Source organism: Pipistrellus kuhlii, unplaced genomic scaffold (genome assembly GCF_014108245.1).
Source record: "Pipistrellus kuhlii isolate mPipKuh1 unplaced genomic scaffold, mPipKuh1.p scaffold_m20_p_33, whole genome shotgun sequence".
Taxonomy (NCBI): Eukaryota; Metazoa; Chordata; class Mammalia; order Chiroptera; family Vespertilionidae; genus Pipistrellus; species Pipistrellus kuhlii.
The window spans coordinates 1,035,823-1,058,679 of NW_023425533.1; the positions used below are offsets into that span (position 1 = coordinate 1,035,823).

At 36.2% G+C, this 22,857-nt stretch overlaps 1 protein-coding gene across 1 annotated transcript in view; it reads left to right on the top strand.

Moving 5' to 3' along the window:
- Positions 1–656: 656 nt before the first annotated feature.
- Positions 657–22,857, top strand: part of IL1RAPL2 (interleukin 1 receptor accessory protein like 2) — a 1,438,686-nt gene continuing 1,416,485 nt past the window's right edge. The window contains exon 1 of the mRNA XM_036460794.2: positions 657–761. Coding sequence (XP_036316687.1) covers positions 680–761 — 82 coding nt within the window. The 5' untranslated portion in view covers positions 657–679. The remainder of the gene's footprint in view (positions 762–22,857) is intronic.

Consider the following 22,857-nt stretch of genomic DNA (forward strand, 5'->3'; position numbering starts at 1 on the left):
ACTTTATTTAAAAATGTCTGTTAAAGTTTAGGGAAATGCTTCCTTTCACACAAATAAACAAAACATTTAAGTGCTGATCAGCCTTATGAATAAAACAAGCAAGTAGGTGAGCTAGAGAATGGCAGAATGAGATTTTAAGATTGGGTAGTCAGGAAAGGTTTTTTTGTGGGACTGAAATCAGTAGGATGAAAGAACTAAATGCATGAAGAGTGGGAAGAAATATTCCAGAAGAAGGACAAAATACAAAGGCCATGAGGGAGAAATTATCTTGGCATCCTCCAGAGATAAATAAAATGTCCATAGTGGCTGAAGCATAGCCAACAAGGAGGAAAGTTTTGGAAATAAGATTAAAAACAAACAAACACATAACTGGAGCCTCACCAGCAAGCATTTGAAAGTCTAATGGAAGGAGTTCAGATTTTACTGTAAATTTAGTGGGAAGTCACTGGAAAGTTTTAAGCAGGATAATTTGTCATAATTCAACTGTTAACAATATTTTCTTCCATTGCATAAAAATAAACCAGAAGTCACCAGAATGTCATTGTTTCTGTAATGCATCTTTGAGATATGTGAAATTATAGCTGTTTTTTGTTAAAACCAAGATCTGTGACTCAAAAACTTAACTAATTAATTAATTAATTAATTAATTTTACTTTTCAGCTGCCAAGGAAAGTGAACCATGAAGCCACCATTTCTTTTGGCCCTTGTGATCTGTTCTGTATTCAGCAAAAATTTGAAGATGGTATCAAAGAGAAACTCTGGTAAGTTGCTGGCAACTGTTCAGAACCTTTTTTTGTTGTTGTTTAAAAAATATGTTTTTTGAACATCCAAAGAGTATCTTTGCCTTTAATTATGAATATCTTTAAACAGAATCACTTGTATTCCAGCCATGTTGCAAAGTAGCCAAAATGAAAATGAGATTTTAGCCTACCACTGAGAAAATTTTGAGAAACCAGTGGAATTTTGTTCAACTTCAATTACAGTATACCTTCAGTGGACAAAGAAATGTTAAGGGCCTACTTAGTGTTGATTAAATTTGCTATTGAATATACACCTGGGAGCAAATATTTGCAAATGAAGACAGGAAACCTTTAAAAATATATATCCTTTACTCCTAATTGAGTGTGCAGCATTACAGTTGAAATGAAACCTTTTGACAAATATCAGTGAGCTTTAGTTCCTCACATTTTACATTTGTACAAAATTCTTAATAGGCAGAGGTTTAAAGACTCCAATTCAGAAATATTAGCTAATAGCCCAAAGAGGTATTTCTTAAGAAAAAATATCTATTCCTAGAACATGATGGTGTGGCAGGCAGTGATGATTAAACTAAGAGATTAGCTGTAGCCAGGAGATATTCCAATCAAAGCTTAATCATTGTTTAATAATACTTAGATATATATGTCTTTCAGTTTTGATTATACATTTTAGCTATAATTAAAAACCATGCATGAGATTTTAAGAATTGATTTTCTGTCTGTAATCATTCTAGTAAGACATTGAGGAATGCAATATTAATATGGAAACAAAACAAAACAAAAACTGTGATGGGGCTTTCTGTTGAATTCTAATTCAGTTATTTCCTAGAATTAAATGTATGTTCTTTACTTTCTCATTTAGTATAAAACCCAGACAATAAAGTACATGACTATTTTTCAAAGCAGTAAATGCTGGCTGGAGCCTGGACTTTGGTTAATGTCTATTTTCTGTGGTGAGAGTACTTGCTAATTAAAGTAGCTAAAGGATAGTGTTATTCTTCAGTTGATAGAATATTAGTCTTTCACAAAAGTGGGTTATATGTTATAAAATAGAGCAAAGCCAAAGTTCAAAGGATTCTGTAGTGGTAAAGGTATGGCAATATATTGGCTTTTTCTCCACTTAAACACTTATGTATCATATGTATTTAATATATTAGTGTATTTTGTGACTTTCTTTCAGTTATAATTGTGTGTAACATTTACCTATATTATCTTCAATTTGCCATATTTTACATGGCTGCCTTTCCTTGCCTTATTTGAAGTCACATTTTCATTTTCTCTCTTGGTTCACATTTATTATTTCTAAAATGAATTACTTGGAGATATTATTACTTACTAGCAAATGTAATCTGTTGGGCCAGAAACCATTTTTCTCACTTTGTTGCATTATAATGTCTGTATCAGAGTCGAAATAAAAATAAAACATTTGAGACTTTTAAAAGTTATCTATGTTATGGTAGTTTAATTCTGATAAAATCCAAACTGAAAAAATGAACACAGTTGCTTTCAACATATTCTTGTTTTCTTGGTTCATTTATTATTTATGGAGAAAGGGGCTGATAAAAATGTATATTCAGAGAAAGTTAAAAGATTAACTTTTTTAATGCTTTGTCCCTTTATTCTTTAGTTATGAAATGTGAGACTGTGGCTTTCTAGAGGTTCTTAGCTTTGTCTACTTAGTGTGGCTAAGTAGTATCATATTTGCAGTGAGCTTTAGTGAAGAAACATTACCTGAACAGATATACCCAAGAGTGAATGTGTTTGAATTATTTTAGTTTCTATTTCCCCACATACCTACTAGGACAATAAGAATTATAATATTGGAACAAAACTCTTCCTATAGTTCTTGGAAGTGGAGATGATTTGAATGCAATTGGTCTTTTTTCTTATGCCTTTCTGCTTTTATTTATAGTGTACTTGGATTAGGCAGGGAAGACTAATAGCGTGATGTTGTTTGGTGCATATCTCTCTGTATGATATTTGTTTTTAAATTTCAAAATACAGTAACAAAAAAAAATAAGCATGGGTGAATAAAAGACATCCTAAGTTGCCTATAGCTGATGAAAAGGGGAGGTATTTGGAGCAGTTCTTTTTACTCTTTCCTTCTCTATAGCCACTCTCATCATAACCCCCTTCCCAGATCCTACATTTCTGCTATATTTTTTTATGCAGAAAATACATTATTTGCCCTCTTATTATGATATTCCTTGTGGAGAATATTAAAAATCACTTTGCAGAGATGTTGTAAAAATTTTTTTAATGTAGTCTGTGAGGTTCTTTGGTCTTTTCAATTAGAGATAAAAATTCAAGCTTGCATAGTTGTTCTTGGAATCACCAATGGGTCTCAGAACTTTTACTTTTTTCCCTTCCTTTGCTTCCTCCAAGTTGAAAAATGAAGAATGTGCCCTTTACTCATTTACATTTATAACTGCCAGATGTGAAGCCAATTATGATTTCTGTGCATCTCATTACAGACAGGGTTCCTTTTTTTTGCTAAGATACCTAAAATTACTGATGCACAGGGCATCCCTTATGCACAAGACAAAGAACCAAGGAATGGAAGTTTCTTTTTCTGTACTTGTCAATCAAAGAGAAAAAAAAATAAACACTTAGGTTTTTAAAAAAATATTTGGTCTGGACACAAGTTGAAACAGATCTCTTGGTTTCCAGTAGTACACATTTTTAAGAATCTGCAACACAGGCTCTATATCTAGGTAATACTCATTCATACTGGGCAAGCCCAACCATCAACCCTGGCTAGAAAAACAGCAAAGCTGGCTCTGAGATTCCATCTAGGTCCTGGTTGCATTAGAATATACCAAAATTCACACCATGTAATTTTAATGACTGTAGCTGATTGGCAAGTGTGGGCTTGTTATCATCTTCACAGAGTACTCATGAGGTCCTATAATATCAGCATTCTTAAAATTTAGGACTAATAGATAAGTTCAGTCTACTCTATGAACAATAGGTTTATATTAAAAGTGTCATTATTTATGGTTGGTAATTTGTTAATATCTTGCTTGACAAGGCTAATAGCAGAAATGCCCAATAGAGAACAGGTGTCAAAAACTAATTTTTAATAGGATGAGTAGGATAAATAGCTTTCCTTCAAGAATAGATCATCCAAGGACTTGTATTCACCTATTTCTTTTTACCTAAAAAATCATGTCCCCAGAGTATACCTGGATTTTATTAGGGGGGGGGGGGTATTGAACTGTCACCTTCACTTTCATCTGACTTTTGTTGTTGCTGCTGCTGCTGCTGCTGCTGCTACAGCAACAGGAAAATGTGAACTGTGTTAATGCAATTGTGGTATTCGGTTCTCCCAGCCTAAATGTCCATATCAGAGGAGAAAGGAAAAGGTAACCAGTTTGATGAGAGGATATGTTGAATTCTTATAGTCAATATATCTGAAGGATGACCATAACAAAGCAACTTCTTAGTGATCTGGTGTTTGAAGGAAAATTGCAGTTACAAAAATATCTTAATCAACTAGAAAAATATAGTCTCTACTGGTAAGGAGGATGTGAAGGCCTGCTGGCACACAGTAGGTACTTATAGATATGTTTTGGATCGACTTGAACAAAAACCTTCAATTCCATCTAATAAAAAAATGGCTTTACCTGAGGCTTTGATTTACAGGTTTATAGACTTATGAAATTTTCTGATTGTTGACAAGAGGATAGCAGTTTGTTCTCATGAGAAATTTGGTTTTAGAATTTCCAATCAGATGACTGAAGAAGACCATAAAGGCAGAAATAGAAGTTATATGAGTCTATATCTATGGCAAGAGCTAGAAAATGTTTCTCAAGCAACTTCCAAATGTAAAAAAAATAACTTTGTGAAATTGTTTGTTATTAAAAATAAAACAAACTCTGCTTTGACTTCTTAAAAGGGAGATCAAATATTTTAATTTAAAATGGTAGTTAAAAGTAATGTTTCTCTGAAAATATTCACATTGTGCATTTAGCTGTGGACTGCAAGAACACTAGATTAGAAATTAGAAGATCAACAAAGTGCTACTGAATCTCATCTTCTAAATTTATTCTAATAGCGCAAACTTCAAAGGGAAATACCATCACGTGATCTCTTTTTAATTGAAAGTGATAATTAAGTCTTGATAATTTAATCTTTATAATTATGTTGAATTCCATAAAGATGCAACAAATTGTCCACTGAAGTTATTGTATCAAACCTGTATTTCCAACCCAGAAAAGATCACAGCCCTCTCTCATTACACATTTACTAAGTGAATATTCTTGAATAAAGAATATTTGCCAATCTAAATCCAAATGAAAACAAAAAAACCCTCATTATTTACTAAAATCCCAATCTTGGCTATGATTAGTATGTTTCTTGAATTCAAAGAACATTGGGAAAGGAGAGAGAGAGAGAGAGAGAGAGAGAGAGAGAGAGAGAGAGAGAGAAGAGAGAAGAGAGAGGAGAGAGAGAAAAGAAGAGAGAAGAGAGAGGAGAGAGAGAAAAGAAGAAGAAGAAGAAGAAGAAGAAGAAGAAGAAGAAGAAGAAGAAGAAGAAGAAGAAGAAGAAGAAGAAGAAGAAGAAGAAGAAAAAAACATTTGAATAATCAATTGAAGACTAGCTGAAGAGAACCGTGATAACTAGAGAAAGGGAAAGAGGTTGAGAGAGGGAGTGTGAGAGATTAGCAAAGCAGCAAAGCAATTTGGAAGGGGAAATCTCTGGCCATTCAATTAAGAGTTTGGGCAACAAAGAATGGCAGAGGAAGAGAGAGCATGTGAATTAAGACCTGTGTTCATTATTTTGCTTGCTGTACATATTAACAGAATCTGATATGAATGAAATATTGAAGTCCTTTATGATACTGACCCTCTTTACATGAAAATGCGTGGGTAACTAAGCTAATAAAAATATTTAATGAATTTAAAAACAGAAAAGTCTGAAAACAATTCTATGTAGGGATCTTGTCTAATTCTGTAGCATTGCCCAAATACTGAAAGAAGTTGCCAAACTTGGTATTGTGTTGGATTCATTGTTGTCTGTAATGGGAAAGAGTGAGAGAGAAGTAAGTATAAATTGAGCATTCTATTAATTTTGATGTTGTAATTTAGCATATCAACAAGAACTGCCAAGAACTTTAGTGAATGGGCTCCTTTCTACTCTGTTTTGGAATGAAAGGATATTGTATATGCCAGAGTAGAGAGAAGCTTTGAATGCATACGATTTCTACTAGTTTAGTTTCTATCATAATACTATTCATGTAGGCATGTTAGGCTAAAGTGAATCCCTTATGGCTCTGTTTACTTCTACAGGTATAATTTGCTCTAAATGAAATATGTGCTCTGCAGAAGTACACCATTACTGCCTATTTAATTTGGTCCCTGGAGAAAGCTGGCATCCAGAGATTTCTTAACATAAGCATAACACCTCTGGTCCATTAGAGGAATACTGAATATGCAGGTTTAAACTTTTGTTCATATTCTGAGTCTTGCCCTATTTTTGCTGCCATATATTTATCTGAAACTATAAAATAATGCTTTGTGAGGATTGCATCAGAACTGAACTTTTCTAAAAAGAAATGCCTTGAAATTTAGTGACCTTCCCCCAGGCTAACAAGAATCAGGCCCTGATACGCTCTGTGGATGTGACTTAGGAAAGCTGTATTTAAATGTATTCTCCCTAAAGGGCTATAGACAAGAAACACATGGTTTAAGAGGCACCCATTAAACATGTGAGATGCATAACACATATTTGGCATCACTGTTTTGTGGAGAAATGAGACAGTGGTTGCCTGGAACTAAATTCTGCTAGGAAATATATAATCATGACATTTATTAATTTTTCAAACATATAAGCACACTATATAAAAAGCCCTGTGCTGGGTACCTTTAGGTGATCAGAAATAGAGTATGATATTTGCTCCTAAGAAATTTAGTAAATCATAGGGGAAGGGAGAAACTAATAAGCATTGACTGTAGTTATATGTAAGGCATTCTATATACATTATTCTATATAATAAAGAGGTAATATGCAAATTGAGCAACACTCCAACACACAAGATGGCTGCTCACATGTGATAAAAAATGGCTACCTCCATGTGGACATAAGATGGCCACCACAAGAAAGCCAGCAGGGTAGGGCAGTTGTGGGAGATCAGGCCAGCAGGGGAGGACAGTGGGGATGGACCAGGCCTGCAAGGGAGGGCAGTTGGGGGGACCAGGTATGCAGGGGAGGGCAGATGGGGGGAACCAGTTCTGTAGGGGAGGGCAGTTGGGGGCAATGAAGCCTGCATGGAAGGGCAGTTGAAGGGGACCAGGCTGGCAAGGGATGACATTTATGGGTGACCAAGCCAGCAGGGGAGGAAAGTTGGGGGTGACCAGGCCTACAGGGGAGGATAATTAGTGCTGACGAGGTCAGCAGGGGAGAGCAGTTAGGGGCAATTGTTCCAGCAGGGAAGCAGTTAGGCATTGATCAGGCTGGCAAAGGAATGGCTAGTGGGTGATCAGGCAGGCAGAAGCAGTTAGGGGCAATCAGGCAGGCAGAGCGCTGAGTGGTTTGGAGCCAGCAGTCCTAGATTGGAGATGGTGCAGGCTGGGCTGAGGGACACCCTGCCCCTGTGCATGAATATTGTGTACCAGGCCTCTAGTCTCCTCATAAAGGCACTGAGATAGGTAGGTCAAACTATTGTCTCATTTATAGATAAGGAAATTAAGGCTTTGAGTGGATAAATAATTTGAGCACTTTTATATAACTAGTAAGGGGAAGAATCAGGAATTAAGCCCAGTTATAACTGACTCAATTGTCCTCTTAAATTTTCTGCCATACTGTCCCCTTGTGTAGTCATCATTATTCTAATTTTACAGGTGAGAAAACTGATGCCATGGTGGTGGGGACTGAGGCAGAGGCAGTAATGGGCAATCAGGCCCACAGGGGAGGGCAGTTGGCAAGATCAGGTCAACAGGGGAGTGCAATTGGGGACGAGATCAGGCTGGCAGGGGAGGGTCATTGGGGGTGAGATCAGGCCAGCAGGGGAGGACAATTGGGGGCAAGATCAGGCCAGAAGGGGAGAGCAGTTGAGGGTGAGTTCAGACTGGCAGGGGAGGGCAGTTAGGGGCAATCAGGCAGGCAGGCAGAGGCAGTTAGGAGTGGGATCAGGCAGGCAGGCAGGCAGGGGAGCTGTTAGGAGCCAGCAGTCCCAGATTGTGAGAGGGATGTCCCACCTCTGGTTTAGGGATCAGGCCTAAGCTAGAGGTCAAACATCCCTCAAAGGGTCCCTGATTGAAGAGGGTGCAGGCTGAGAAAAAAAAAATGGCGCAGAATAGACAGATGGATCCAGAGCCTTGTCCTGGAACAGAAAGAAGGAACAGCTGATGGTCGCACAGGGAGGATTTGTTGGTGAGATAAAGGACAACTAAACTCCAGGAGAAGGTGGTGGACTGCTGTACAGGGTTCCCCTCACTGGGAAGCCTCCACTGAGGCTGGGTTCCTTCTCAGAGCAACTGGCTTGGATATGGAGACCATGCCACCTTGAAGGGGATAGTGAATCTTATCGGAAGCTTGAAAAGTTGCAACTACAGTGACCACCAAACAGCTGTGAACCCCAGAACACTGGTTCCCAATTGGTGCAAACACGAGGTTTCAGAGGAGGGCTACACTACACCACAAAAAGGAGAGAGAGAACTATATAACCAAACATTCAAAGAAGAGAGATCATGGGGAGACAAATAAATAGCAGCAGATAAAAGAAAAGCAGGCATCACCAGAAAAGGAAGTAAACAAAATAGAGGCTAACAGCATGTCAGAGAAATAATTCAGAGAAATGGTCATAAGGTGGCTGAAAAGAATGGAAGAAAAATTCAACAATATGAGTAAGAACCAAGAGGAAATGAAGAACCAAAAAAAATAAATAAATTAAAAAAAATGAGACCTCAATAGAAAGCATCAACAGTAGACTAGGAGAAGTAGAGGACCACATCAGTGAGCTAGAAGACAAGCTAGGAAAAATACCCAATTAGAGCAGCTTCTAGAAACAAAAATTAAAAAGCAGGAGGAGAGACTAAGGGAACTGTGGGACAACATAAAACAAAACAACATCCTGAAGAGGGTTCAGGCTAAGCTGAGGGAACCCTCCCCCCTCTTCCCCATGCATGAATTTCATGCACTGGGCTACTAGTGTGTGTGTGTGTGTGTGTGTGTGTGTGTGTGTGTGTGTGTGTGTGTGTGATTGTTTTCTCCTATAAAATAAAACTTCTCTGGCTCCCTACTGCATACAAAATAAAGCTTAAATGTCTTCTGGCATATACTCTGTGGTAGACAAGCTCCTTCTTACTTTATTTCTTAATTCATTTATTCATTTAACAATTGTAGACCATACACAAGCCATCCTGGGTTATTCATCATTCCAAAAATAAAATTATTCACTTTCCCATCTCTGAACATTTTATCTTATGTTTTTCTTCACTTGTGAATACTTCCCACATTCTCTGCCTTTTGATAATCCTACTCATCTTTGAAGACCCATTTCAAATGTTATTTTCTCTGTGATGCATTCCCTGGATTTCCCCCTCCCACCCACCTCTTATAGACAGAATTTATCATTCCTCTTTTATGTTCCTATAGAATTTGCTTGTATATCTATACTGGAACTGGTCATATGTGATTTCAGTATGTTTATATCTGTCTTTTCCACCATACCTGTGAACCATTCAAGGGCAATAATTGTTTCTATAAATCTTCCGTACCTAGAAGACTTCCCTGCACATAGTAGTTGATTGAAAAATATTTATTGAATGAACAGTATAATTTAGATAGGAAGTCATTGAGCAACCTTGAATTACCAAGTATTTCAACTCTCAATTTGAGATTATTACCATAATACAGACTATCCACCCTCAGGTTCTGCTGTTTGGAGGAGAAGGATTTATCAAGTGCTATCAGAGCTCTCTGTAGCTCTATCCTCATATACAGAGCCCACATTCAGATAGATTTCATGGTTACTAGTGAGCCTTTAATGTACAAACACCACTGATTTAAGCTCAGACTCTTCAATGTTCAGTGACTTGATGTATTTATGGCTCAAATGGTGTGGACTAACTAAAGACACAATATGGGAGAGTAAGTCTTGTTGACTTGCAAGGACAGACCATTCTCTTTCAATTTTGATTTTATTAAGCAAAAGTACCATACATGTAGCCTGGTATTAAAAGAGCTTCAATAAATTGCTGTGTAAATGAAAAGCCAAAGTCCCTTTCTACCATATAGACCATGAAATCCCCTATTAAACTTACCTCTTTGCTGCAAAATAAACAAAAACACACCATTGGCAGAACTGTCAGCAATCATGCTTTAAATTCTTGTAAAAACATTTTGATAGTGTTTTCCACACCCTTACACAGCATACCCAGTGGAATCTTCTATATAATAGAGGAATATGCAAATTATCCATAATATCACCACCAGGCAGCAGAGACCTGAGGTTGCATGGTGCCTGGCCAGGGCGAGAGACCTCAGGCTGCGGCCCCCCCCCCCCCATCCAGTGGAGCTTCACCAGGAACCTGCAACTGCGCCCCCCCCCCCCGGTGCCTGGCCAGGGGACCTGAGGCTGTGCCCCCCACCTAAAGGGGCTTTATGGGGGTGGGATCAGCTGGATCTGGGTTTCCTGCATTTATGAAGCGTGTTCAGGCAGTGGGCAGGGCCTTAATTCTAGGTCCCATGGTGTTCCCCAGAGTCTGACAGGAGGGAGATTTTTATATACATTGTAGTAATTTTTCTTTCATCTCTGATACTTCTATTATAAAGAAAGGGCAAATAGCAATGTTAAAATATTCCCTCTAATTAATTCCCTTTTAATTTGCAGGAATTTTATGTGCCGAGCCACTAGTAACAATATAAAAGACTAGACCTTCAATTGCCAGTGGAGTAAAGAAGCCTAGTTTTATCAGCAGACTGATATATGAACCAGGTGAAAGTCAGCCTTTTACCAGTAGCCTTTTAGAGAGCCTGTGCATCTTATCCTTCCTTTTTACTTTCATTCAAAGCAAAGTCTTCCAACTCTTTGAGCTCCTCCTCAATCTCTAATTTCTCTTTTAATATCAGACCCCAGACCTCTTGTACTTTTTTGTTTTGTTTAATGCCTAGATGTTATTCTCACATCCTTTATGTTTCACCAAACTGTTGCTTGGCCAAAGCTGTTGCTATTCATGTTGGCTTGCATTTTAATTTAGAATTAATTCTATTTTCTTAAAGAACTAACTAGAATGATAAGATATCTAAAATCTTATTTTGCATTTAAGAAATCTACTTTAGATCCTAATTAGAACTTTAATGTCATAAAAATTCAAACTATTCAGTGAAGGAAGGGGTCCTTAGGATATATATTTTTTAAATCCACTACCTAGCCATGTACCTTTGTCCCCTCCTTTTCTAGTTGTCACTTTAAGTTCTGGAGTAGAACCCCTGAGTGGCACTAAATTGTAGTTTACTGACTTATTCTGCTGATTAGAAAAATGAACAGGGAATACATCATTTATAGTAAATATCCTGATCTTGAAGTTAGAGTGAAAACATCCTTAGAGGCTTTGATAAGTTGTTGCTAGAATGACATTTGTTTTTCAGTTAGTCAGAAGATGGCCTTTCCCTTCTTAGAAGTTGTAAACTCTGGCCCTAGAGTTTTGCGGCCCAGGATGTTAGATTTACCTTATGTACACACAAAAACAGGGAAGAGAATGAATAGTTTTATGTCCTGGTCAATCTCACATTTCTCTTTTATAATGTGAACTTAGAATATTTGCTTCTATACTTTTATTCCACGAATTTTAAGATAGGCTTATCATATCCTCTGACCTCATGGTGGTTTTATTAGAAAGGTCATGTATCATCAGTCTTCTTGGATGTTCCCCCTCACATTTACTTGGTACTCTTTTTGTTGTTTTATCAAAAGCTTTGTATGCCATTTTCACATTCTTGATTGTTAATGCTGTTGTGAATGTCCATTCAGGAAGACAATCAGTTTTTTTCTCCACTGAAGAAACTTGAGGATACTGGAGGATTGATTTTGCATCATTTTGTATAAAATTAATATGTTGATTTTATACAAACCTATAGGTTACAGGTTAATTTACATAAACATGACATTCAGGAAGGTAAAGACCTTTTCAAGGAAAATAAAATAAATCAAGACAGAAGAAACCAAGTATATACAAACTAACAGAAAATGGGGTGTGCAAAGAGGAGCTGTGGGGTAGAAATTTCTTACAGTTTAAATTCACAAAAGGAAATATACAGGTTATGTAATTCAGCCTCTCACCAGTGTAGGAATCTTTTGTAGAGCATACCATGCAGAGAGGATGGTCTAGTTGACAGTTTTATTTCCAAAATCTAGTACTTAGGAAAGCAGCCTCTTTTTTTTTTTAATAAGCCTCTTTACTTTTGAAAATCCTTTGTTAAGGAAGCCAAAATTTGGCTTTTGTAAACTTTTACCATTGGGTCCTAGTTCTACCTCCTCGAGTTTCATAGAATCAATCTAATCTAATGGGTCTCAGAATTGATAGACAGGACTTAAATGAGCCAGCAAACACCCTGAAATCCTACATAAAACTATGTGTGTGTGTGTGTGTGTGTGTGTGTGTGTGTGTGTGTGTGTGAATGTATGCATGTTTATATAGCTTCTATTTTCAAAGAGGACATATGATCCTCAAAATATTTGTAACCAGAGCTAGCTTTATAAGTATACAATTTGTGCAGTTGCACAGGACCCCACAATTAGAAGAGAACTGTAGTTGTTTTAAGGTTTTTCTGCTGACATTATGAAAATTAATAAACAGAAATCTAATTAATCTAATTTAAAATCAAGTTGGGAGGCCAGACGAAAGAACTTTCATGTATATGTTACCCAACCCACACCACTGATTCTAGGAAGTGATGCTATTTCACACCTCAGCAGGAGAAAGAATCCCACTTTATCCAATAATAGATCAGGCAATGGGAGTCTGCCATAATTTAGCCAATGAAAAGTCACTATACTTTGAAAGTTTCGTTTTCTCCAGTAGACTCTTTGCTCACAACAGCTCCTCCCAGGTCCATAAAAGATCATTATTCTGTTTTTCTGGACTTGGGCATGGTTCACCATTAGACCACATGTCCTACATTGTAATTCCCAAATAAAGCCATTTTGCTGGGGAAGTAATCTGGTTGTCTATTTACAGTCACATCTTGAAATTATTAAAAATTTAAAAATAAGTGACCTTGAATTTTCAGTTTACACTGGGCCCATCAAATTATGGGAGAGCTACTCAATGACATGAAGCTCAAACAGGTCATTAAAATTCTAAGAATATGAGATTTTGGGTAGTTCTACTTCTATAAGGTTTATATAATTTTTCTATTTAGCTTCTGACACTGTGTTTCCAGATTATTTTCTTAATTTGGAATGAAATAAGAGCAACCTCTGCTTCCTCTTTAAGTTCTCTTCAGTTTCTTTCCTGCCCAATACCAAGGATTTTAGCCTAGAATTTATTGTCATTTTAGAACATATCTTATTTATCTATATATTGATAATATTTCAAATCTTGAAACCAACTTGAGCACAAAGGCAGATTGGGCCTAACTGGAGAAAATTAACAATTTTCATTAACACTACCAGAGTTCTTATCTTTTTCTCCTTGAGTATCTGGAATTTGAGCACAGTGAGTTCTGTCAGAGAGAAAAAATATTCTTAAAGTAGGTAGTTCAGATGCATCCAGTTTTATTTTAGTAATTTCAATCTTATCTAGCTCTATGTGAAAGCTTTTAAATTTATCTCTTTCTCTTTTTTAATTGATCAGGGCCTTTCCCTCTCACATATAATATTCTTTAAATAAATTTAATATACTGTATTATATATTCTTATAGCATATTACAGGTTTACTTTATGATATCAAACTAGGAAAAATTTTAAAAAGTAATGGTATATTTTATTTCAGCATATTATTAAAATGAAGTTCATAGCATATTAGTAATTTTATTGGAGAAGTACATTAAGTATAGGTTATTCTGAAGCTCACTAGCCAAATATGCTATTGCTCCTTGGTGATCTTGGCTTCAGCTGTGGAGGAAGGAAGATGGCAGCCACACTGTAACATTCAATGTGATGTGATGTGAGATAAATCCATATTGGTCACATGGGGGTAGTCTAGTCTTCCATTGTGATGAAAGAGAAAGAAAATAAGCTCTAAGGTGAAAGGTAATTGTTTTACTTTGGAACAAAGAAGCCTAAATGATGACTTAAATAAATGGAGGAGCCGGGACCGGTTTGGCTCAATGGATAGAGCGTCGGCTTGGGGACTGAAGGGTCTCGGGTTTGATTCCGGTCAAGGGCATGTACCTTGGTTGCGGGCAGATCCCCGGTGGGGGGTGTGCAAGAGGCAGCTGATCGATGACTCTCTCTCATTGATGTTTCTAACTCTCTATCTCTCTCCCTTCCTCTCTGTACAAAATCAATAAAATATATTAAAATAAATAAATAAATAAATAAATAAATAAATAAATGGAGGAATTGTTTTTGTTTTTAATTAAATTTATTGGGGTGACATTGGTAAAACATAATAGTTGCTTTAAAATCAGCATTGTTCAATAATAAACATAAAGGGATAAGTCTAAAAAAATGAGGTATTTTTTTATAAAGAGTTGTCTCCTGTAGTCAAAGAAAATAAATGATTTGAAAAAATTGACATTTGGAAAAATTATTTTAAATTAAGAGAATCATGCTCCATGTAGATTACTGATTCACATACCCAAGGCAATTATCTCAACCAGATGATCTTTAGAGATTCCTTTAAATTTTGTTTCTATTATATCATTGAGCTTAAAATCCTGCTTCTATGGTACACCAAGCCTATCAGAGACTTTTTTTTATGATTTGCCTTTTATCTTGCACTTTTCATCTTTATTTTTAATTATGTGTTTGGCAATGTCCCTCTTGGGTAAACGAGGATAAAAGAAAAGAAGCCCCTTGTTGAGTGGCCAAAATGGCCATCCTTAAATATCTCAGTGGGCATTGTCATTTTAACATCTTCATCTTTGAGACTATATAGTCATTTGGATTTTGTTTTTTTTATTCAAAACATTTTTACATCTACTATCTGAGAATTTCCTTCAGACCTCGTTGCATGATGTAAATGACTACAGTTTTACCTGACCTTTAGAAGTAATTTGCTTCTATAAAATAGTCAACATACTATCCTGTCTAATAAATGAGTAATATGCAAATTGACCATCATTCCAACACTCAAGATGGCTGCCCCCATTTGGACATAAAATGGCTGTCACAAGATGGCCAGCAGGGGAGGGCAGTTGGGAGGGACCAGGCCTGCAAGGGAAGGCAGTTGGGAGCAATCAAGCCGGCAGTGGAGGGCAGTTAGGACTGACCAGGCCAGCAGAGGAGGAAAGTTGGGGGTGACCACGCCTGCAGGGAAGGGTAGTTGGGGAGGACCCAGCTTGTAGAGGAGAGCAGTTGGGAGGGAACAGGCCTGCAAGGGAGGGCATTTAGGGGTGACCAGGTCTGCAGGGGAGAGCAGTTAGGGGCAAAAAGACTGGCAGGTGAGCAGTTAGGCATCAATCTGTCTGTCAGGGGAGTGGTTAGGCGCAGGTGTCTTCAAACTACGGCCCGCGGGCCACATGCGGCCCGCAGAGGAGTCTGATCCGGCCCGCCAGGTTTTTTGGGCAGTGAGCACAGCCGAGGTGTTACAGTAGGAATTAGTAGTTCATATAGTCCGGGCCTCCAGCTCTCTGAGGGACCGTGATCTGGCCCCCACTTTAAAAAGTTTGAGGACCCTAGGGAGTGATCAGGCTGGCAGGTAGAAGTGTTTAGGGGCAATCAGGTAGTCAGACAGGCAAGCAGGTGGGAGCCAGCAGTCCTGGATTGTGAGAGGGATATCCCAGATTGGAGAGGGTGCAGGCTGGGTTGAGAAACACACACCCCCATGCACAAATTTTGTGCACCAGGCCTCTAGTGTTTAATAAGAGTGGTTACCTGTCTTGTTCCTGTTCTTAGGGGAAATGCTTTTAGTTTTTGCTCATTGAGTATGATGTTGGCTGGAGGTTTGTGATATATAGCCTTTATCACGTTGAGTAATGCTCCCTCTATACCCACATTGCTTATAGTGTTTAATCAAGAAAGTGTGTTGGATTTTGTCAAATGCTTTTTCAGCAACTATTGATATGGTCATGTGATTTTTATCTTTCAATTTGTTTATGGGATGTATCACATTTATTAATTTGCTAATATTGTACCAGCCTTGCATCCCTGGAAAAAATCCCACTTGGTCATGGTGTATGATATTTTTAATATATTGCTGAATCTGATTTGCTAATATTTTGTTGAGGATTTTAGCATCTATGTTCATCAGGGATATTGGCCTGTAATTCTCTTTCTTTTCTTTTCTTTTTTCTTTTTTTTTTTTAATTAAGATAAAGCTTGACTCATAAAAAGAGTTTGGAAATTTTCATTCTTCTTGGATTTTTTGAAATTGTTTGAGGTATATATGTGTTATTTCTCTTTTGAATGTTTAGTAAAACTCCTCTGTGGAGCTATCTGGACCTGGGCGTTTGTTTGCTGGGAATTTTTTTTTTTTTTATTACTGCTCTATTTCATCAGTTGTTATTGGCCTACTTAGGTTTTCTGATTATTCCTGATTCAGTTTTGGGAGATTGCATTTTTCTAGGAATTTTTCCATTTCATCCACATTGTCTAGCATGTTGTATAGATTTGTTCATAGTATTTTCTTATAATCTTTGTTATTTCTATGGTTTCAGTTGTCACTTCTTCACTTTCCTTTCTGGTTTTATTTATTTGGATCCTCTCTCTTTGTTTCTTGATGAGTCTGACTAACAGTTCCTCAATTTTGTTTATCCTCTCAAAGAACCAGATCTTGGTTTCATTTATGGTTTTAATTAATTAAACAATTAATTTTAGTATCTATGTTATTTATTTCTGCTCTAATCTATATTATTTCCTTCCTTCTACTTTGGGATTTTATTGTTCTCTTTCTAGATCTTTAAGTTGTAGTATTAAAGAGTTTATTGCTAATTTTTCTCTCTCTTTTTTTTTTTTTTTTTTTTTTTTTTTTTTTTTTTTTTTTTTTTTTTTTTTTTTTTTTTTTTTTTTTTAGGTAGGCCTGTAGTACTATGGACTTCCCTGTAAAGACTACTTTTTACTGTGTCCCAGAAATTTGGGGTTGTTGTATGTTTATTTTCATTTGTTTCTAGGAAGTATTTTTTTTTCTTGATCTCTTTGTTTACTAACATGTTATTTAGCCTCCATATGTTTGAATGTATTGAGGTATTTTTACTGTAGTTGATTTCTAATTTCATTCCACTTTGATCTGAGTAGATGTGTGATATGATTTCAATTTTCTTGAACTTGTAGAGACTTGTTTTTTGTCCTAACATGTGAATGATCTATGTACACTTGAGAAGAATGTATAGTCTGCTGCTTTGGGGTAAAATGGTCTATGAATGTCAATTAAAGCCATCTGATCTAGTGTATTCTTTAGAATCACTGTCCTTGTTAAATTTTTTTTTTGTCTGGAAGATCTATCCAGTGAAGTCAGTGGGTTGTTTAAATCCTCTAATATTACTGTATTGTTCATCTCTCTGTTAAAGTCCTCTAGAAATTTTCTTTTTTTTTTTTTTTTTTTAAATATTTAGGTGCTCCGACATTGGATCCATATAAGTATATATGTTTATCAGGGTTATATCATCTTGTTGGATTGTTCCCTTTAGTATTATGTAGTGACCTCTGTTGTCTCTTGTAATGGTCTTTGGTTTGAAGTCTATTTTGTCAGATTTAGTATTGCTACCCCAGCAGTTTTTGTTGTTTTTTGTTCACAGTTGCATAGAAATTTTTTTTTTTTATCCATTCATTCTCATACTGTGTGTGTCTTTTGTTCTGAAGTGGGTCTCTTATAGACAGCATATAGTTGGGTCATGTTTTTGTATCCATTTAGCTACCCTATGCCTTTTGTTTGGAACATTTAATCCATTAACATTAGGGTTATTATTGAGAGGTACTTATTTATTGTTATTTTAATTCTGTATGCCTAGGTTTCTCTCTCTGTTTCTTCTTCTCAATACAGCAGTCCCTTTAGTATTTCTTATAATGCTGGCTTGGTATGTGGGACTGTTTGGATTCTTCTTACTTGAGGTTCTCTGTGCCTTCTGAACTTGTGTGACTTTTTCTTTTACCAGGTTAGGGGAGTTTTCTGCAATTATTTCTTCAAACACATTCTCTATTCCTTTCTCCTTTTCTGCCTTTTCTGGCACACTTGTTTTATAATATTTTTATGTTTCATGTTATCCTATAGCTCTCTCATGCTGTCCTCCTGTTTTTTAATTATTTTAGTTTTGGTTCACTGATTGAGTAATTTTTTTCAACTCTGTCTTCTAATTCACTGATTCAATCCTTAGCTTCCCCTAATCTGCTGTTAATTCTTTCTTATGTGTTCTTTATTTGAGTTATGTCATTCTTTATTTCTGACATAGTTACTATATCTTTTTTTCATAGTTACTATATCTTTTTTCATAGTTACTATTGATATATCTTTTCTCATGCTGTTGAACATCTTTACCATCATTACTCTGAACTCTGTTTCAGGTAAATTTCTTATATGTGCTTCATTTATCTTTTCTTCTGGAGAATTCTCTTATTCTTTCATTTTGGGGTTCTTTGTCTCCTCATTTTGGCTGTCTGTTTGGTTTTTTTGACTATGTATTAGGTAGATCTTCTACTCCTCTCAATGTCTAGTGCAAGAAAATGTCAAATGCTGTTTCTGACTAATTAGTTCAAGCAAATACTGAAAGCCTCCAGAAACTACTTCTGCTACAGAAATAAGACAATAAGGAGAAACAAAAGGCATTCAAATTGGAAAGGAAGACATAAAATTATAATTATTTGCAGATGACATGATATTGTACCTAGAATACCCTAAAAATTCCACAAAAAAATTTAGATTTAATAAATGAATTTAGCAATGTAGCAGTATACAAAATCAACACCCAAAAATTGATGGATTTTTTATATACCCATAATTACTTATCAGAAAGAGAAATTAAACAAATAATCCCATTAATATTGCAACAACAAAAAATTAAGATACTTAGGAATAAACCTAACAAAGGGGGTAAAAGACTTATACTCAGAAAACTACAGGATGTTGAAAAAGAGATAGAAGATATAAACAAGTGGAAGAATATACCATGTTCATGGATTGGTAGAATCAACATCATTAAAATGTCTATACTACTTAAGGCAATCTATAGATTCAATGCAATCCCTATTAAAATAAAATAGTATATATTTACATATACATCTAGTTAATTTTGCTAACTCAATCAGTGTGGTAATGCATTTTCAATTAAAATCATGTTGTGGTTTGCAACCAGATTGATGGGGTGGTACAATTAGACATGGGCAGTTGGCTAACCTGCCTGCTGGTTGAATTCCTGCTTGAGGGGACAATTTACATTTTACTCTTTTATTATATAGGATATACACTGAGTGGCCAGATTATTATGCATTCAGAGATCATAATAATCTGGCCACTCAGTGTATATATCTAATAGAGCCTAAAATAGTGCTAGTGATTGGAATTGATGGCTAGTAATTGAAAATACACATTTAGAATTCAAAATTCAAAATATATAATATACATATATGGTCAATTATAAAATATAGTCATAGAATCATAGAATATTAATTCTTGGAATCCATTAGGGAACCTTTTGTCTAATGTCCTTACCTCCATCTCTATTATTTTCAGTTGAAATATCATTCCAGGAAGACTGTCAATAGACTCCTAATAATAGCTTGTTTTCCCAAGTGCCTGGTTAGGTCCTAATAAATAAGTGGATCTCAATAAATATTCATTGAATGAATAAGTATATGAATATATTAACGGATTTAGAAGACCCTTCCAGAAGTTATAGCATCTCAAAATTATAATAATAAATGTCAATAATTATTCAAAACTCTGAGGTAGGGAAAAGAAAGTAACTGATTATTTGAGCATTCTGATATTTGGGATTACAGTTGAGGGAGAGTTTTCTATAAAAAATATATATAAAGATTTTTCTATCTTCTCAGACATTTAAAAAATTGAACCAAGTTCAAATGTGATTGTTTCTTGCTCTTAATACCTGCTAATTGCCAAGTACTGTGTTGATCAGTTTGGCCTAGTATTGCTTCTGTAAGGAGCTACTTATGCTGGATGTGCACTTTGCTCCTTGGTATCTGCACTTCCTTGTGTTGGCCATGCAATTTGTTTCCACTTTCCTCCCTTCTCAAAAGAGTTGTTCCTATGGGGAAAAGACCGGATATACTTTGCTCACACATGAAGAATCCATCTAGGGTCAAGTGCTAGAGAAGGAACCTGGACACCTGGATTCCAGTCCTGGCAATATAATATTCAGACTCTATGGTGCTGTGATTGAGTCATTTTCCTTCTTTGGGTCTTAGTGTTCTCATCTAAAAAATAATTAAGGGTTTCGGGTAGGTCCAAATTGTTTTCAATATGTATTCTATGAATCCCTACGGATTCATTTAAGATGCTTCATGAACTAATACTGAAATCACAGGCAGAACAAGGGGGACTCTGGGTTCATCCATTCCACTTCAACCACAGTAGCTTCACTTTTATTTGTTTGATATGCTGTGCTTCCCTGGAAGATTTTGTTTGAAAACTATATTCACTGATTTACTGAGAGTGCATAGTAGATGTAATTTAAGCATTAAGCAGGTTGCAATTATTCTACCTATTGTTTCATGGCCCAATAGTATTGGTTTTTGGTGTTGCTGAATGAATTGAATTGACCACATGACAATCTGATCAATTGCTGTAATGGCCTATCTTGTTGGCCACCAGGTTGCCTCTATTTAGATAAACTCAGCAGTAGTTTGAGATTAAAGATGTGGAAATTATGAGCCCAGTAGTAGAATAAGAGGATAATTTTCCTTCTTATAGAGATTATGGTAGGGGTTAAAAAATTCTGGTCAGGACTAGATGGAGTTCTAGTAACACACCCTCTTCCCCTCTATACCTTCTTTTCAAGGCCTAGAGATGGGCTTCCTTTAAATGATTGCCTGCCTAATAGTGAAAACTTGATTGATCCAAGTAACTGAGTCACCCCAACAGTGTACATTTTATCATTTTTAAATTGCTGACTTTCAAACCCAATTGATTCTTCACTATAAGAAGAATGATTAGTGTTCCTAATAGATTGACAGGAAGACATTATACTCTAGAAAGGATCTAGGAAAGGAGAAAATACACTGTGGTCTGAATGTGTTTTTGATTTTCAAGTATTCACTGGTCTGTGGCTCAAAATGTAATGGGTTCTCAGTGGAAATGACCTGCCTTTTTTCCTTAAATTTTATTCTAAATATTTAACAATGACTGTGTTAGCATTTTCCATTTACCCAGTAGTTAAGGGTCACGTGGATGGTCACTGGTTTCATTCCAGCTTCACAGATGAGGAGTCAAAGGTTCAAGGAGGAACTAGTGAGTTGGCCCAAGGTCACATGATAAATTTATGGCAGAGATGAAGTTTACCAGTATCAAATTTCCATAAATCCTTACATATATCCTATCACTGGTACAATATTCTCCCACAGAGACACTGTACAGTCATTATAAAGCTATTTGGAGGCCTTTACTAGAAAATGCCAAAGTATGACTGGTGCTTTGCCCTAATCTTTAGGGTCACTTGAAGAGCTCCCTCTCTGGTTTGACCTTATGAGAACAAAGCGACATATGCTTCAGACTACTTGTGGAAAACTTGTCAATGGGGATGTTTGGCATGAGAACTACTGACATTGTTCATTTTAAAAGCACCAAAAGTTGATCAGCTGGTATGGCTCAGTGGTTGAGCATCAGACCATGCACCAAGAGGTTGCAGGTTCCATTCCTGGTCAGAACACATGCCCAGATTGCAGAATCAATCCCTAGAGTGTGGTATGCAGGAGGCAGCCAGTTAATGTTGTGATGTTGATGTTTCTCTCTTATTGATGTTTCTATGTCTCTCTCCTCCTCTCTTCTCTCTCTAAAAAGCCAATAAAACATATATTTTTTAAAAAGCATCAAAATTTAGGTGTCCAGGTATAGAAGAGAGACTCACCAATAATTGCTTTATTTAGTTTTGTTTTAATAAAGTGCATATTGGCCTGCCTATAGGGATGGATTGCATTCAGAGTTTACCTGACAGTGCAGCTTCCACACTCTGATTTGCCCCCCAAATTTAGGGTAGGTCTGTGTTTGGATTTATGTATACTTGTTTTTGGCCACCAAATTAGCTTCTATATTTCCCTTTAACTCAAGATCATAATTCTTTGGCTCAAAAACATTAAGATCATTCAAAAATGAGCAGCAGAAGAAAGGTGAGCATAGAAAGAAATTATATATAGGGTTAATAATTGCTATATGGAATTCAAGGTTCTAGGTTTGTTTGTTGAGTAAGTGTGCATTGAACACCTCGCTTGTTTGCCAGACACATGCAAGAGGGAAAAGGATATTCCCTTCTGGTTCTATTAACAGACAGAAATGAAGTAACCTTGAAAGTCTACTCAGATGTTACCCATAATCTTCTTTCAAGAAAATGTAATGACTAATTGAGCAGTGGGAAATTATTCCTGTTCCATTCCTTCTTAATTATTAAAACTTGTTCTCTTTTTGCTATACAATATGATTTTATCCATTTATAACTGTATAATATACATGCATTGTTTCTCAACTATAATAGTCAATGGTACTATGTGCCAGATCCTGTGCAGGCACCTGTTCAACCAAGTTATGTAAACTACTTAGGAAGATGTATATAGAAAGAGGCCTTATTCTGGAGTTGTATCCATCTGGGTTTAAATACAATATATGCAATAGGTAACTATAATATTAAACCTTGAGTGCATTACTAAATAACCAGTGTTTTATCTGTTACATAAAGTAATCACAGAGACATTGAAGCATGCGTTAGATTGATGTATTTCAGAGGAAAGAGGGAGTTGGAAGAGATTGATCAAATAAGTTATATGCATAACTCATGGACACAGAAAATGACCTGGGGAGGAGGCAGGAGTAGGGTGAAGGGGATCAGT